Here is a 17398-nt window from a genome sequence, read left to right as displayed (position 1 = left end):
AGGGATTTTCTGAGAGAGTTTTCCTCATGTACAGGACAGGGACAGAAAGGAGCTTCGGAAGCTGGCATCGCAGGTGGGATCTCCGTATGTGTTAGGTCAGCCTGGATGTGAGGCAAGTGGTCTGATAGCCTCCTCTCCCAAACTCATGAGTACAGGTACGCTGAACATGAGGCTCACATGGTTGGCTCCCACTCTACAAACACTGTGCGGTGGAGGGGAGGTATTGTGCCCCTTCACTGTGGCTACATAATGCAAGGAAACGAAGAGGTTTGCCTGTGGAAAAGCAGGGGATAAAATGTTAGGTGCAAACTGCAAATACCATTAGATATCCCACTTGGCTGGGAGCAGAGCTGTGGGAGGCTGTGACTAAACATAAATGTGCTGTGCATGGGGCAGGAACTGACTTATCGTTTGATCATAACACTTATTTCTGGAAGATGTCAGTCAAAGAAAATGTTACAATGTTGGTTTTTATTTTACTTTAATTGAAACAGGTTGAGATGTGGAGCTGCTTGCTCCCACCCATGAAGAACAAAGATTTAAGAAGACAAAGGGGGGAGACTTAAAAGACGGGAAAAGCATAAGAATGTAAAAACTGAGCTTACATCAATATTTTAAAGTATGGAAAAAGGTAGTAAAGCAAATACTAGTTTTCTTCATTACATTCCTGGTGGTTTATGACTGTTAAGCTTAAGTTAATTAACATACCAAAGCAAAGATGTAATGTAAATACATTGTTAGTACTTTAAGTAACACATAGAAATTATAAACAAGAAAGTTGTTAATGTTTGTGTAGCTAAGTTTATTTTACCCAAAGCATTTACATATTTATTATAACCTTATACTCTGAGATCGCACATATGTGAATTCTCACATATCTACTGACCAGCTCCAAGTGATATGAAAGAATTAATTTTCTGTCAGTGGCAATCTGGAACACCAAATTTATTAGGTAATGTCAGTGCCAGCACTTTTAGTACCCTTTAGCCCACAGTAATTAATTGCAATGCTAACTTGACCTAATAGCACAATTGCTAATGCTAGTCTGGATATTCCACACATTTTTTCTTTCAGGATTCAAATACTTGTGGTTTTTCTTCTGAATTTCCTGGAACAAACATTTGTGGCATGTCTAGACCAGCACTTAGTGTTGAATTCAGCTAACTCAAGTTAATTGGTAATCAATTAACTGGAGGTAAAATAGGACCAAAACCTCTATTCCACACATATTGCAATCCATCAGACAAGAAAGGTCCTGCAGCTTGACTCCGAGAGATCTTCATCTTTCCTATTTAAGTGTAAGATTCACTGAAAAATATTTGCATATGAAAGTTGGTAGCAAAGAAGTTACTTGTATAACAGTCCAGCAGCCATCTGCGAGTGCAAAGTACTCACAGAGAACTTTTTGAGGAGTAACTTTCTCCTGCTATAATGATCTCTAGGGTATAAAACTAGAGCTATTGTATGACTGGTCTGCAGCCCTGTCCAAGGCAGTGACATGGTGGAGATGTACGCAGGACACAAAGCTGCGTGCGAGCACACGGCATGGGAGCTAGTACTTGGTTCCCTGTGGTAACATTTGGCTTCCCGGCTGGAGGCTGTGCTTCCCCGGCTGCTTGATACAAAGCATCCAGCACGCCCAGCAGACACTGGTGGAACATCACTGACTGTCAGGTGGTTGTTGATGGGGTCAGCTAACCATAAAAAAGGTTCAAAGTTCTCACTGGAAATAGATCTCTGTACTTGTGCTGGCAGTGTTCGCTTTATCAAGACCAGCTGAAAGTGTTCTCCAGAACGGGTGGTCCCTGACCAAGATCCCCCGCAGAGCAGCACATCGATTACTGTAACTGCACTGGCTTTTCCTTTTATAACAGTCTGTTCTTTCCCAGCATTCTGTCACATGTTTCTCAATGGGTTCTCTGGCATTCTGGACAGAAAAACAGTATTATTTTTTCCATTTAGAAGTGATTGTACTGCCGTGGTATTTTTGTTTATGCTTACCAACTGTTCTGAGAATCCAGATTCTTGTTTTCTCTCTTAGTCTGAAAATGAGGTAAACTAATCCTGTTGACAAGATGCTCCCTGATAATCTTGTAAAAATTGCTAATCCAAGGGGTGTGTTCACTTAGAGAGTAATGGTGCTGTTTACATAATATACACAGAAATTTACACAAATGTAACATCTCTGCAGACCTAGCTATATAAAAAGGGTATTTTTAAGATTGCAAGTGGTCATTTGCACAGGACTGGAATAACTAGACTGGTGTGAGTCTCCTCAATAACACTACAGCTGCATATACAGATCTATTTACTTATGCTGCACTGATCTTGTTTAAAAAACAAATGGTCACATGCAAGCATCCCTGGGCATCCTCAGAGCTTAGAGTCTACCTGTTTTGTTTTAATCACTAAAATCAGTTTTCCAGTAACTTTTGCAGCTCCCAAACCAAATCAGTGTTTACAAGGAGAGATAAAGAGACACATCCAGTACTGGAGAAACATTATGAGTTTTCATATTTGAGCTATATATTACAGTTAGATTTTTCTCCTCTTGTAAGCTAAACATGATACAGCCACTAAAAGAAGTGGGTACAATTCAGTTTGCATTAGCTCTTTAGTGGCAGGCTTCAGCTGGGCATCAGCTTTAGTGTTAAGTGATAACACAGGGGTTCTTCACACTTCAGCTATTTGCCAAATCTCATTATATTATTTGCTAATGCAGTCAGCTTTGCCTTTCTCTCTGCATGGAGAGAGCTGGAGATGTCTTCCTGCTAATTTCCTGACCCATGGATCCCACGGGATCCTTGAACTGCTTTTTGAATAACTGCTAGAGGTGCAATAGCAGTTTGTAATAGCCAAGGTTGTCAAGCCTGAGGTTAAGCTCAGAGGACTATATTTAGGCACTTCAACAGGTGGCCTGATGCACAGAAGTGCTGAGCCTGCAAGCTCCTGCTCAGCTACTTAAATACTGAAATCCATAGACCAGCTGAGAGAGGTCAGGACTCTTGAACATCCAGACATGCACTAAGTGCCTGAATATGTTCACAGGAACACAGTGAAGAATCTTTCCTTTTAACTCTTCTTAGCGTATATTTTAAGCTAACAACAGTTTTATCTATGTGATCAGTATTTTCTTCATTGTTGCAGAAAAGCTGATGCCTGATATTCGCCATCAGTTCTCTCTTCCTCGTACAAGCACTGAGTCAGCTCGATGGCTAGATCCCACTGTCAATACCTGAGGAAAGCTAGCTGATTTCACCTTTCCTTCAGAAAATAAATGAATAGTAAATTCAGTGTTGGTTTCTTATCAGTCAGTATTACGTGGCCAAAAGATAAATGATACCTTAGTTTCCCTTTGTGCAAAACAATTACTGCCCTGTAGGAACGGCTTACAGATCACTGCTCAGTTTTCTGAGAGATTTTGAAGTGTGGGCATCTTTCTGCTCACAGTGGGCTGAATGCAAGTTTTTGAAAGAATGTTACAGAATAAAATTCTCTCCAGCCACACAAATTCTGATGATCTAACCCAATAATCTTTATCTTTTAAAAACCTTCCTATGAAATGTGATAAAATGCTCCATTTAATCTGCTGTTAACACAGACACGTCTGCATGAAATGTTTCCACCAGCTGAAATGGTGTATTTTAATCACAGAAGCGTTCTTCAAAGAGCAATAATCAAGATTCTCACCAAATTCCTGAGTGTTTGAATGAAGCTGATTTTAGTCTGTTATTGTTTTCCTTGTGAGTGTTATATATAAAAATGCTTTTGATACATAATACAGCTGTTGAAAGTTTAGTGATCTTTTGGCATGTGTCAATTTAAGCCATTATACCTTGCAGACAGTTCATAACTCCTAGACAAAAGCTAAATACTACTTTATCCAAAGTTCTTAGATGTGGCCATTGCTTGGATCAGAAACTCCCTTGTTTGGTCTAGAGGCAGATCTGAATGGGGTCCCATCCAGCGCAAAACGGTGCTGCCCAGATTCTGAAATCAAATGAACAACAGACTTTGCCTGTAGTGAATAATTAAACAAATGAGCCTAATGTTCCCCGCCTGTGTTGATTTTGGCTTATTAATTGTGTGTGTGATCCCGTGACTCATATTTCACTGCAAAGAGTAACCCCCTTGCTGGCAGGCTGTAGGGCTGCTTCCTGCTTTGTTCTCCACCACTGAGCAAACACACCATTTCTACTGTATTTAGTTTAACACCCCTATATAAGCAGGCTCAGGATTAGACCTTCTGTTTATAAGGCTAGGTTTAAAACAAGTTTGTTTTCTCTACTTAATCCAGATTAATAAGAGATTTGCATTCTGTGTCATTCTTCATTAGCTATAAAGCCCATTAGGATATATTGCTTGCTGTATGACTGTACAGATACTACAACAATACTCTGTTCTCGAGCTCAGCTATAAGGACATTCTTTATAATTAAGTGCTGTGGATCTAATTGTTTTAATATGATGCCTCTGCTTTGTCAGCCTTTTGAATTCAGTTGACAGATTGGCTTTTTCCCTTCAGAGTTATCAGCTTCCTTTAACCTTGCTTTACATTTAGAAATAGAAGATAGGGCAAGAGTAAAAACTTATAGACCGTGAATCATAACTGCCAGTTTTAGAGGAAAAATTATATCCACATGCTGTTATTAGTCTTGATGTTGCATCACTTTTACATGAATATTTAAGCTTTTGTTCTTTATTTGTGTTTTGTAACAAGGTAACTCTCAGCAGGTTTTTGGAAGGTCCTATTTTTTTCTTTCTAGCTGAACTCTGCTGTCATGGAATCTGACTGCAGATGTCCTGCAAATATGATGCTGAGATTGTGCCCTAAGAAAGAAAGACAAATCTATTACCTTTTTAATACTACAAAATCATATTCAAGTTTGTTTTGTTCTTTTTTGGAAGCAATACGACCATGTCTAGGAAAGTATTCCAAAATGGTTTTGACTATTAATACCCAAAAGATTAACTATCTATTACCTTGAAAACCACAGAAGAAAACAGTGGTTCATGTAGGTATGAAAGCCAGTCTCACAATCGAGGAGAAAAGAAACTACGCGTTATTAGGAGTTTATAACTTTTGTTCCCTCCAAATTTTTTTGCACTACAGTCCTTCATGGATTTTTACTGATGCTTTCATTTTTGCTACATAGCCAGTTCAAGTTAAGATGAGAAGAGAGAGACAGGAGGGATGTCTGTGATAGCTTAGCCAATTTCTTAATCAAAGAAAATCAGTACTAAGTAAATACCAAGCCTAGTGCCAAGGGCAAAAAAAGGCTGTCAGTGATTCTGCAGTTCCAGCTGCTGAACGCCAGAGATTCCATGATCAGTCACTTGGCCGACCCAATACTTTCCCCCAGCGCAACGTTCATAATAAAAGCATATTAAATCTGTGCATTGTGGAAGTGTCATACTTCATCACCTGGGTATATCCAGGGATGGCCCAACCACAGCAGCATAAGGCACTGAGTGCAAGTATTGGGGTAGTTGTTACAGCTAATGCAGTACTGAAAATGAGCTGTTTCATGCTGACCAATAGACTTAGCCCATCAGCCTAATTCCTGCGTCCCCCCCTTTACCTAGGTCCTGGCTGAACTTCACTGCTGGCTCCCTAACCTTCCATTCAACAGGAAAGCTGTTTGTGATCCTCTTCGGCCATCTGTGCTTCATCCACAGTCTCACACGTGACTTATTCTAGCTGTAGCCTCATTAACTTTCAATATCCAGTCTAACACTCACTGACTTGGGGGCTCGAAGGGAGAGGTAGGTCAAGGTCATCTTCTGAGTCTTGATTACAGGGTTTTATAGGAGCTGCCCAGGTCTGTTTGAGCACAGTGGCCTTGAGCAAAAATTCCCTTCACTATTCCTTATCTCAGCATAGATCTACAGGTTATTTGCACTATTCAGCAGCTAGGGGAAAAAACCCTCACAAACTAAAGAAAGTAAATCTAAAAGCTTCTCATATAGATAACATTGAGAAGTACCTTTCTGCAGTGAAGAAATAACAAGCAGAGGGCAGCACGCTGATGCAAATGAGTTTCCAACCAGAGGACATTTTCAATATTAATAATAAAATATTGTGTACAATTACTATTTCCGTGACAAGAGAAGAAATTGCCCTCTGTCCTCCTAAATCAGGTGTCCATTTCTGCTCCTTGCCTAAGATGCTGGCAGATGGCAGCTCTGGCGTGAGGACCAGGCCACCAGAATTACACATCATGGGTTTGATTTGGGGGTGCTTTCAGAAAGTGAAAAGGAGGAAACCTTGTCACATTAAAATATAGGCTTTAGTGTCTTCTGACTTCACGGTTCAATTGGTAAGCATGATATGCTGGTATCCAGAGGTGTTTTAGGAATAGCACCAAGTAAGCACACAGCTCCTTCAGGGAGTTCCTTTCTCTTGATTAAAAAAAGCTGTTAAAAATCAATGTTATTTTCAAAAAGTGAGATCTTTGTGCATATGAAGTGCTCACAGGAGTTAAATTTTGCTATCACTCTTTCTTGTTAGATTAATTTGGGCATCCTACAAACACTTGGCTGATCCTACAATATCAAATATTTATGATCCTACAAACTTTGCTTCTGCATTTTACTTAGAGTCTGATTAGCCCACCAGGATAAAAGACATCTCACATGAATAGAATAGTTCCAAGTTTTGGGCCCAGAGCATATAAAAAACTTTCTAACATCAAGTCCCTGCCCAAGCCAAGAAGGATGATGTGCCACATTCTCCCCTACGTGGGGACTGAAGCTTCTGCTGGAGAAGAGCATAGTGGTTGTGACTATCTGGCACTGCCAATGCCTATAAGGAAACTGTTGAAGAAGTGCAACTGCTTTCCCTCTTAATCTAACACAATTCAAGGAGACAGATAAGCAACCTCCCTGTAGGCTTGTTGTTTGTTTGTTTGTTTTTTTCTGTACCACTTAGCAGAAGTCCAAAGGACAGAACTGAAAAGTAATATCAAAAGGCAAACTCCTTAGCTGACTGGTGTCAAGTGGCGCAGGTCCAAGGATTAGGCCTGCAAGCTTTAACCAGTACAAAAAGTTTCTACCCATCCTGAATACATAGGGATGCCTTCCTATTTCTTCAAGAAAAGAAAAATGGACGTTTACTGAGTTGCAAGTCGCCACCTCAGGCTATGACCCAGGTAGAAGATATTTAGATTAGCAAAGCAGAAAATAGCTTGCTGGCCCAAAGGCAATAAGATTCTTGTGCCATTCAGCCCTCAATCAGGAGATTTTAACTAAGAGTCCTAGTAAGGAATTATTTTGCAAGTCTTCAAAAAGTCAATGTTCAAAATGGCCACCTGCAACTCGAGAAAGACACTTAATTGCTCCCATAAGCATGGGATATGCAGGAGTTCTGTTTGCCTATGCATGCAAATATTTATGATCAAATTTACAAGCACATTGATGTACACAAGAGAGATGAGGTAAGGCCAGTGATTACAACAAATTATTCAGAAAACTTAAAATATGCAATGTGTTTCTGCTATAAATTGGAAGAAGCAGTATGCATCTGGTACAATGTCTTATTAGGTTCTATAGTAACTGTGCCCATTCCAGGAAAATAACATTATTTTATTCTAAAGAGATAGGTGAAACTCCTGCTCCGTGTACACTAGGGGCTGGAAAGCCAAAAATTTAATAAATAAAAATATTTGGATGCATGAAGAATGGGATAAAAACTAATACAGAAAACATTACAATGGCTTTATGAAGACAGTTTCTTTTTACTCTTACAACTCTCTGTCCAGTTTTCAACTTTCCACGCCCCAAAATACAAGCCAAACATACAGCATGCTCAGAGATAGACTGAAAAATAGCACAGGAATGTAAAACTTCCATTTGAAGAGAGGAAAAAAATATTAGGTGTGTTTATTTTAGAAAGTGAATAAAAATGAAGGTGATAAAACTGTTTAAAATAATGAATGGTGTAAAAGAACAAGTATTAGTATACATGCAGTTGTATAATAACGCAAGCTTTCAAGAAAACTGAAAATAGGGGAATTCCAAAATGATGAAGAGGAAGGCTTTAAAAAAATCCATATTTAGCCTCTGGAACTTAATACTGTGAGACTGTGGTGAGGTAAAATATATGCCTGTATTCAAAAATGGAGGAATTTTTTATGCTGATAAGACTATACGAACTCAGAAAACTACATTAAAGAGGAATATTTCAAACTAAAACTTTTGTGGAATATACAAAATCATCTGCTAAATCGTGTTTATCATTAAAAAGGTATGTACAAATTATCTTGCAATTTCTTGTGATGAAGTCTCTTACTCTTCACCCTGAGGTAGGTGATATTGGTCACTAAGCTTAATATTCTCCATATTTACCTATCTCCAGAAATTTGTTTATGATCTTGCATTTACAAAAGCAGTAACAAGTAATTTTGCATTGAGGATGTTTATATCAGCATAGGACTTTTTACATCAAAATAAATAATGTTGGATTATCTACAGTCACTTCAATTGTTTATAAAAGTTGATATGAACACTCCCCTGTGTTTTCATCAAACCACAAATATTTATTCTTGGCTCAATCTTAGAATACACTTGTCGGATATGTATACACTGACTGGGGAAAATACATTTTAAGTAATATCTTAATTAGCAGCTATCTAACCTAAGGTGCAAAAGTCTGACTATGAAGACAAGTTTTAAAGCTGTAGAAGCTCATTTTGTTGACAAAAGGATTGATAAACTGTGAAGCACACTTTCAAGCATTTGTGGCCTTTTTCCATAAATATTTTTCCCCTTGAAACCTCTTTATTTTAACCTTCCTAGTTTCTAGATCAATTTGCATCAAATAAGCATCCACAATGCAAAGTGGATACCTAAAATGAAAAATTATGAACTACTTTTTCTCCTCCAAAGTTTAGTTTAAACAAGTCACCGAGGCAACACTCAGCACTACTTTATAAGATATAAAGTGATGTGATAATTAATCAGTTTGTTAATGCTGTCAGTAACAAAAAAATTAAAGCAAATTTCATATGTTCAGATTCCAAACCGAGATGTTCTGTTTTCCTCAAGAAGAGGCTATTTATTTATCTTAGAAACTGCTTTAAAAATAAACTGGGTCTTGGTACTTTTTCAGATGTTCTCATTTATTGTCATGTGCCAGCAAATGGCCACCGCATTGCCGGCCACTGTCTGTTAAATGTCTGTATGGCTTGTGTCCAGTCTGGCATTTGTTTCTATTGAGCTGAAAATGCAGAAAAGGTCATTAGAGCTACAGCATGTCTGTAAGCAGGCTTCTTTATCCCTTCTTCTTAGTCCTGTGATGATAGAGACTTTCTGTACAAACGTGTGTGAAACACAAGCTTTCATGTTTAGAAAACAAAATTAAAGTAAGAGCAGTGCCATAAATTACATCTGAAAATATAATTTGCTTGATAAGTAATGTAATCTATGGATGGGAGTATCTTCCCATTTTTCAAGAAAGACTCATTAGCTGAGTTTTATGCTAAGACCTCATACTAGCAAGATACCATTATATTTGATAAAACCAATGTCAGTTTATATCAAAATTCATATATCAAAGAATGAGAAGCAACTTACCAACCGTTCTCAGTGCTGCTTGTGGGTCTTTTTTCAGCTCACATGCTTTTATAATGGAGAAGAAGGACTGTGCTTCATTCTTTATTCCACTGAAAAGAAATTATCAATTTCTATTGCTGAACCAAAAAATCAGTTTGCATTACGCTTTCAGAGACTGCCAGGCAGGAAAATACTGAAATTTTTGGGGGGGTCCTTAGCGGAATTTGCTGTACTGGGACAGACAATTGGTCTAACATGGTTCACCTTGCTTCTGAAAATCGCCTTTGCCTCGTGTCCTCTCTGAAGACATCATCCAGGAAACCCCTGTTACCACTCTCCTGTTCTCCATTAGTGTACAGCATCAGAGAATGAGGAGAGAAATGAAGAGAGGCAAGCTCTCTCTACCCTCAAACAAACTTCCAAAAGCGGATCAAATGGCTTTTCAAGTCAAAAGTCAGACTGTGTTCAGATATAGGCTAGTATATTTCCAGTATATTCAAAGTAAGGAATCTATAACAGAAATAGAAAATGCTTGTAGCCAACTCCTCTTGCAATGATCTAAAAGAGTAAAGTCAGAGCTCACTTCAAGTTCTATTTGCAGTCAATTCATTAACTTTTTTAAGTTCCAGCAAACTCTACAGCCTCCCCTCTGCTCCCTAGCAGGTTTTCTTTCCAGTGTTTTTGTGGTGCAGTTCAGCAACCTCTCCATCTGAGCATGATCTGCAGGTTCTGAGGTCTCTCCTGGGACCCTCACTCTCTGCCTTCCCATACTCTTCAAGCTGTGTAACCTCCTCCCCATGGTCCTAAGCAGGTGCTTCAAGGAAAGGAGCAATATTAAAATCACCTGCAGTATCCCCACACCTTTATATTTTTTTAGAGGAGGATAATGAAAAATGGACAGAAAATCTATAAAAGACATACCTCACTGATAAAAGGAGAACTTTTATTCAAAGACTGAGTTTTTGTCTGATTTAATGGCCAGCTCTGGAGAATCAGTCACCATTTCAAAAATCATGTGTAGTTACAGCTCTGTAACATTACAAATGGTAAAAGATCCCACAAGCAGAAATAGCTTCTAAGTGATTCTTGCTTGTTCTCATTTTCTTACACCTATGTCCTTATATACCTTAGACCTGTTTGTGGTCTCACTGATGTCCATGGGCTTGAGACCTTGAGCAGTTACAGTTAACCGGAATTTGATAAAGCATGGATGGTCCTTGGCTGGAGGTTTGATGTGTAGAGTAAACAGTAGGGAGCATTCTCTTTAGAATCTGAAAAGGTGGCTCTGCATATGTATATAAACGTTTACACAGATGCAGAATAAAATATTTTCAGAATAAATTTTAATTCACAACTTCATATTGTATATGTCTTTTCTTTCTGAGAAAGAATCAGAGCTGAGTAGCAGACAGGGTTGGTTTCTGCAAGCTCTCCCCCTCACTTGTTGAGGTACTTAAAGTGAATGAATCCAATGGGTTGACGATTTAGGTGAGAGCATCTAATGGTTAAGCCCCATAAATGCTGCCATAGTAAAATTCCAGCGCAAAGTTAAAGTCACTCCCAGTGACTTTTTCAGAGTCTCATTGCATGCATTTCCTCCTCTTCTGTGCAATCTGGTGTTAGCTGTAGAACACCCAACCAGCCTAAGCTAAGGTCACTCTCAGCAGCACTTCTAACTCATAGTGTTCTTAGATGTTTTGGAATCTGGTTGTAGGCAGATTGGCAGAATTAGACAGCCAACAGCGGTGGTCACTTTTGACTTCATCTCCATTTTGTCTGGTAACATTCCAACCAACGGGGGCAAAATGACCTCTTCCCTGCAGAGGACCGTTGTGATTATAAATTAATAGACAGTTGCAAAGCAGTCATCTGATATAGTACTGAGCACTGGAGCAAATCTTTTGAGGAAATTAGTTCTGTCATCAGAACAGGGTTTAAGTAGCGTGCAGTGGATATGGCAGGAGGCCTTGAGCATTAAACGGTGAAGGTGAAGTAAAATACCTGTGAAGTCCCCTTGCCTATGTGCTGAAAGAGACAGGAGTCTTGTAAGAGACCACAAGTGTATTTGTGTAACCAAGACTGTATTAAATGGCATTGAGCAGCATGCACATCATAGAAATCTCACTTTTCAGCCCTTTCAACAGGAGTTATATCTTTAACACCTATCTACCTCAGGTGAAGACCTTGCAGAGAAGTAGGTGATCTATAGGATCACTGTCAGAACATCAAACATTATTTCCTAGGGTGGTATGATCCATGGATCATACCAAACCAGGGCTTGGTTTTTACAGATCTGTGCAGCATCTTTGAACGTTGAGTGATTTTGGAATCGTCAACCTTGAGCTCATCTTCACCATCAAACTGCAGTATTAGCCAGTGTTAATAGCATATAGTATTACTTCATATAAAGTATTAGCCAGCAACCACAGACGAATAATTTTCAGTACAACTCAACAGAATTGGAATGCGTGATTATGTAATTCAACCTTGATGATGACACTGACAGTCTTTGGGACCATTGTAAGTCCTTAGCTACAAAAAAGAAGTTTTTGTTAAGGTGGGCTTTTCTGTGGATGTCTTCTGTTACCCAGTCATATGACACCCAGTTCAGGTTCTATTGCAATCAGTAAAAAAACACTTCTATTAAAAAAAAATCATATAAGAATTGTATCCTTGATCTGTCAGCCTCTCAGTTTCCCCATCTGAAGGGCAGGAATAAACAGGCAACATTTAATGGTAGCTGAGCACTCTGAGATCCTTGGATGAACGAGGCCAAAATCTACAGTATTATTTTTGGTCTTGTGACAGACTGGATTTCACTTACACACCATTATTTTGAGAAGTGTGTTAGGTTATTTGCCTGTCCATGCTAACAATGATAATAAATCGCTCTCCACACTTCACTAAGAGAACAAAGCAGTATCTACAGATTACAGTGTGGATAAGGCAGAAATACTGTTCCCATCACTACAGTAAAGGATCTGTCAGCACTTTCATTACCGTACTTTAATTCCAGTGGTTCACAAGCCCATTTTGATTACCATTACCAAATAGACTGCTATTTTTCAGCTTTATTAAGGTTAAGTGAATAAATCATGGAAGTTAAAATCGCTTTTGTTCTCCCATAACTAAAATTGGCTTCAAGTTCAAAAAATGAAATTTGGAAAGCAATTCAATTTGTCTGACAGGGAGAGATAAAGCCAAAGGACTGGCCACTTCATATACTGTAATCTCACAATCATGTGTCTAGATCTGTGTTGACGTGATGATACACCAGAAAAAATAATACTCCTATGGAGCTATGCCAATTGCTCTGATACCTAGTATCATTTTTTAAAACTGCTTAAATGCACATTTACGTTGTGTCTGGGTGGTCCTTGGGTTAAAAAATATGCTTTCAATAACTTTCCCTCAAATATATATTTTTTATTTTTAATAAAAAAGAGGAAATTAAAGACAAAAAACCCCATGTTATTTTAACATTGAGGTTTCAACAATAATGAAATTCAAATTTAAACTTGACACACCATCTTAACTCATTCAACAATGTATTTCTAAGAAATGCCAATAACGGGATGAGTTAAGATGAATAAATCAGCCCTAAATGAAACCTCCTAAGTTATGTTTCATTTCTGAAAAATGTGTGCACACATTTTCCCCTTATGATTTTATGAAAGGAACTTGGGAGCTTGAAACTGGACTTTACTTGATACATGGAAAGGGCATGTGAGATAGACTCAGGGACTCCAAGGTCAGCAAGCAACACAGCCCATCTCACTTGTCACCTCCAGGAATGGGACTCACTAGTCCATGATACCACTGAAGGCAGAAGGAACACAGCCTGGACTGTGCTGAGGATTCTTCATTTCTCCTGAATGCTGTTTTCATTCAGCATGACTGAGGAAAATGCTCTCACTCTCTGAGAAGGCCTTACCTTCCATAATGAGAAATGGGGTGAGGTGACCACATCTGCTGTTCTTGTCGTGCCTCCGTCCTTCCAGATGCAATGCCCCTGGTGCTTCATGCTGTGTACTCCTGACAGGCAGTGTCTGGCTGTTCATTTGAAGTTGACTGTGTGCTAAAGTAATTTAAAAGCCATCTCATGCTCTTTTGAAAGGTTGTAGTGGAACAGTGAGAAGCGAAGTTGCCTGCTCACCTTCATTGAGCTGCTGCTCTGAATAAGCAAAACCTTGTGAGAGGAGAGAGGAGACAGGAGAGAAGAGAGATGACAGAGGAGAGCAGAGAGAGGGGAGAGCACTGTCCTTCAGTCTGCAAAGCAGATAGAGCGTGAGGGAAGGACTTTTCAAAGGACAAGGTATGGCTTTGCAGCGGAAGCATAAACTGGTGACTGGAAGAGGAGGCTATACACTGCCCTGGCTCAGGCTGATGGAAAGAGACTGCAGATTCAGAAGGCCTCTGAAGAGTATGTAGAAGAGTGGGAAACCATTCAAATGGTGAATTTAGGCATGTGTCTCTCCCTCTACATGCACACTCACAGACTTTGTAATGTTATTCTGCTTTATTCAGCAGATCTGTTTTTTCTTTCTACCTGTATTAATTGAATTCAAATTCAAGTAAAATCCAGATTCTGAAATTCATTGGTTTATAGTGCTTTGGGGATGTTTACAATTAAGAAAAGTTATAAGAAAGTGTGTGTGCGTATGTGTGTATATATATATATGGGAAGTATAGGAAAGTATAGGAAAAGGATGCACCTCAAAGCTCTGGCTAACTCGGAATCCTTTCATGCTTGTATTGCTTTATTTTCCTTCCTTCCTGGTCGTAAAATGTGTCTCCATCAGTCACCTTGTATTTGGAAATCCAGTTGAAGAGCATAACATACAAGGTTCCTTATGGGATTTAGAGTCTGTGGCTAGATGTTAAGCCTTAGGTTATCTGATCTCCATTGGCTGATCCTTCGTTTTCATTTTTCATTATTGGAGGAAAGATAATGTGATGCTGTCCCATATAAAATCCTGGCTTCCATAATTTATTTAAAACTGCCCTCCAAGTATTCATGCCTCTGCAATGAGACAAGTGCCATATATTAATTTAGCAAAAGTCAGGATTAATCCAATGAATAGCAAGAATAACAATCTTATACCACTTCATGTCAATAATTGGTTAGCAGAAAATGCCACCTCATATTAACCATTGATTAGCAGAAAATGCCACCTCATATTAATCATTAATTAGCAGCAAATGTAATTTTTTTTACAAAAATGGAATTTAAATGATAATTCAGTAAATCATAATTTATAAACCCAAAATATCCTTTTTAATTTTAACTTCACGTTGTGACAAAAATACACAACATAAATAAGCAGACATAAATACACAACATAAATAAGCAATACTGTTTTCTCTAGAAACGAAATTGTTGGCACTAAAGGAAAGGCAAAAATATATTTCTTTGTAAAATAGGAATTTTGTAAAATAGGAATTTTAAAAATCAAAACCAGGACTCCACCACATATAACTTCTCTTTTCCGAAAATATGCATAACTGCTTGCAAAACCGAACCATGACAAGTTAGTCCCAAGAAGAACAGAAACAGAAGGACAGACCACATGTGGACAGAAATCCCCTTTTGTGTCAGTGCTGACAAATACTCCCAAACCAGTAATCATTCTGGGAGGAAATTGTTACTTCATGCAAATGCTATGATCTAGATGTCATGCTTTCTTGCCTAAGACATTTCTGTGATAAATCCTGCAGTTCTCACCATGCTACAGGTCTTGCCTCACAGCCCTCTCCATGAAGGAAGAAAGGATAGGTTGTTATGAGCCATGTCTGTAAAGTACTGTGTGGTGCGTCCTCTTGGGTAGATGCTCAGCCTATGCAAATGCAGCCATTCCCCCAGGACAGGGAGCCCCTTTGTTCTCTGTATTTCACCCATAACTTATTTCATGGTCCTTCTCCTGAGGTCCACACCCCCAAGAGTGAAGACCAGAGTGTGTGTATCCTCAGTTCCCACCAATGAGGCTGCAGTCTGGGTAACATGTATAGATGCACCTTGAAGAGCTCAAAGCTCTGCTCTGTGCCTACCCAGGTGCTTGGCACTTTGTCCCCACCTTCCCCTGGGAGGAGGAAGGAAGGAGAAGGCCTAAGGAAAGAGGAGAGCCCACATGTAAAGCCAGGCAGCACCTGGCGTGTCTCCTGTCCGGGGTGGGGAGTCTGCCCAGGCCCTATGCCCTGGGAAACCAAACGAACCCCAAGTACATACAACCCTAATGGCAGAGAGGGTTGTGTACAAATACAGATAAACACATCCAACAATCTTATATCGAATACCCTGGTTTCAGGTTACAGAATCACAGACTCACAGAGTATTTGTAGTTGGAAGGGACCCACAAGGACCACTGAGTATAACCATTAAGTGATTGGCCTGAACAGGACTGAACCCACATCATCATCATCTTCGCGAACGAAGATTTGAGATTGAACCCACAACCTTGATGTTATTAGAAACAGGCTCTAACTAAGTGAGCTAATCTCAAACTTTTTTTTTTCTTTCTAAAGCGGGTATTATTTAAGGCTTCCCTTTAGAAAGGGGTAAATATTACACTAAAGATTTGGGACATTTGGGATATTTGTGACAGGAAGACTGAGCTCAGTGTACGCGCATTCTTGCCGGGAGTCAAGGATGAGTCGCTCCCGCTCCTCTGATGCGGCTGGAAAGTCTGGCGGCCCCGCTCCCCCTTTGTCTCTCGCAGCCTCTCTATCTGTTCCCGGCGGAGGCGGGGGATATCCCGGGTGGACTCTCCCTCCTTCCCGCCCGGCGGGGAGGTCTCCTCGGGTCGGGGGCGGCTCCGCCGTTGGCCGCGCGGGGGCGCTGGCGGCCGCCCCGTTGCCCGGCGTTGCTCTGGGCTGCCCGTGCCGGCCGCGGCATTCCCGCTGCTCGCTCGGCGCGCAGCGGCCGGGAATGGGGGAGCTGCTGCTGCTGCTCTGCCCGCGCCCCGCGGCTCCGGCGCCGCCTCCTGCTTTCTCGGCCTGAAGCGCTCCTGCACTAGTGGATCCCGGCGGGGAAGGGGCCATGGGCCGCCTCCCCGAGGCGCGGCGGCTGTGAGGCGGCCGGCGTTCGCTCGGGGAGCCGGGGGAAGGCTGCCGGCTGCCGGCCAGCCCGCGCCGGGGAGGGGAGTGCCGCTCGCAGGCGGCGGCGGGCGCGCAGGCAGCACCTCGGTGCCGGTGACTTGGGGGTGCCGCTGCCCGCCCGCGCCCGGCCGCGGCGGTGCATGGATGCGCCATGGCCACGCTGGTGTGCCGGGTGCAGCTGCTGGATGACACCGACCCCTTCAACAGCACCAACTTCCCCGAGCCCACCCGGCCGCCGCTCTACACTTTCCGAGAGGACATCCCGCTCGCCACCCAGCTGGCCGGGGTGCACCGCCTGCTCCGCGCCCCGCAGAAGGTACCGTGGGAGGGCAGGGACGTGTGTGTGTGTGTGTGTGTGTGTGTGTGTGTGGCGGGGGCACCGGGCGAAGGGCAGCGGCCTCCCCGCATGAGCCCGGCGGCGGGGAACAGAGGCCGGCGGGCGGCCCCCGGCCCTGCGGGGCGGCAGCCCGGGCTCTATGCGGGGAGAGCGCCCGGCGGCGGGGCTGCCCCACTGGACCCTGTGTGCCCCCGCCGGCTCCCTGTGTGTCCCTGCCGGCGCTATCCCTCGCTCCGGCAGTATCAGTATTTCCTTAAGTCCTGGGGGGAGGCCCGGGGCTCCCTCCGCTGCTTTCCTGTGCTCCCAAACGCCCTCAAGGGCAGCTACCACCTCTGCTGCAGTTGTGGCTGTAGCTGCTGCAGACATTCCTCAGGAGAAGAAAAACCTCATCAAACCGAAGCCCCAGATGGGTATC

The 17398-nt window shown here is 41.5% G+C and overlaps 2 protein-coding genes across 8 annotated transcripts in view; one reads left to right on the top strand and one right to left on the bottom strand.

Moving 5' to 3' along the window:
- Positions 1–9097: 9097 nt before the first annotated feature.
- On the bottom strand, positions 9098–16799 carry LOC116784139 (translation initiation factor IF-2-like). Its single transcript, XM_032682431.1, has 3 exons — positions 16186–16799; positions 9573–9661; positions 9098–9289 (listed from the first exon to the last, which is right to left on the bottom strand). The coding sequence occupies exons 1-3, from the start codon at positions 16797–16799 to the stop codon at positions 9168–9170; spliced, it is 825 nt and encodes a 274-aa protein (XP_032538322.1). The 3' UTR covers positions 9098–9167.
- FHOD3 (formin homology 2 domain containing 3) overlaps positions 16450–17398 on the top strand; it is a 389282-nt gene continuing 388333 nt past the window's right edge. For all 7 annotated transcript variants that reach the window (XM_032689383.1, XM_032689376.1, XM_032689370.1 and 4 more), the window contains exon 1: positions 16450–16962. In XM_032689383.1, the coding sequence (XP_032545274.1) occupies positions 16798–16962 (165 nt within the window). In that variant the 5' untranslated portion in view covers positions 16450–16797. The remainder of the gene's footprint in view (positions 16963–17398) is intronic.

The sequence above is a fragment of the Chiroxiphia lanceolata genome, chromosome 1 (genome assembly GCF_009829145.1).
Source record: "Chiroxiphia lanceolata isolate bChiLan1 chromosome 1, bChiLan1.pri, whole genome shotgun sequence".
NCBI lineage: Eukaryota > Metazoa > Chordata > Aves > Passeriformes > Pipridae > Chiroxiphia > Chiroxiphia lanceolata.
The sequence above is the reverse complement of the archived record's forward strand: the minus strand, read 5'-3'. Positions and strand labels throughout refer to the sequence as shown.

Bases quoted from the DNA above. Each gene is read 5' to 3' on its own strand.
- LOC116784139 (XM_032682431.1), bottom strand. From the start codon at position 16,799: ATGGCGCATCCATGCACCGCCGCGGCCGGGCGCGGGCGGGCAGCGGCA. The intron at 9,662-16,185 runs GCAAGAATGCGC...ATTTCTTTTCAG, and splicing joins CGACTCATCCTTGACTCCCG to TGGAATAAAGAATGAAGCAC. The intron at 9,290-9,572 runs GTAAGTTGCTTC...CTATCATCACAG, and splicing joins AGCAGCACTGAGAACGGTTG to GACTAAGAAGAAGGGATAAA.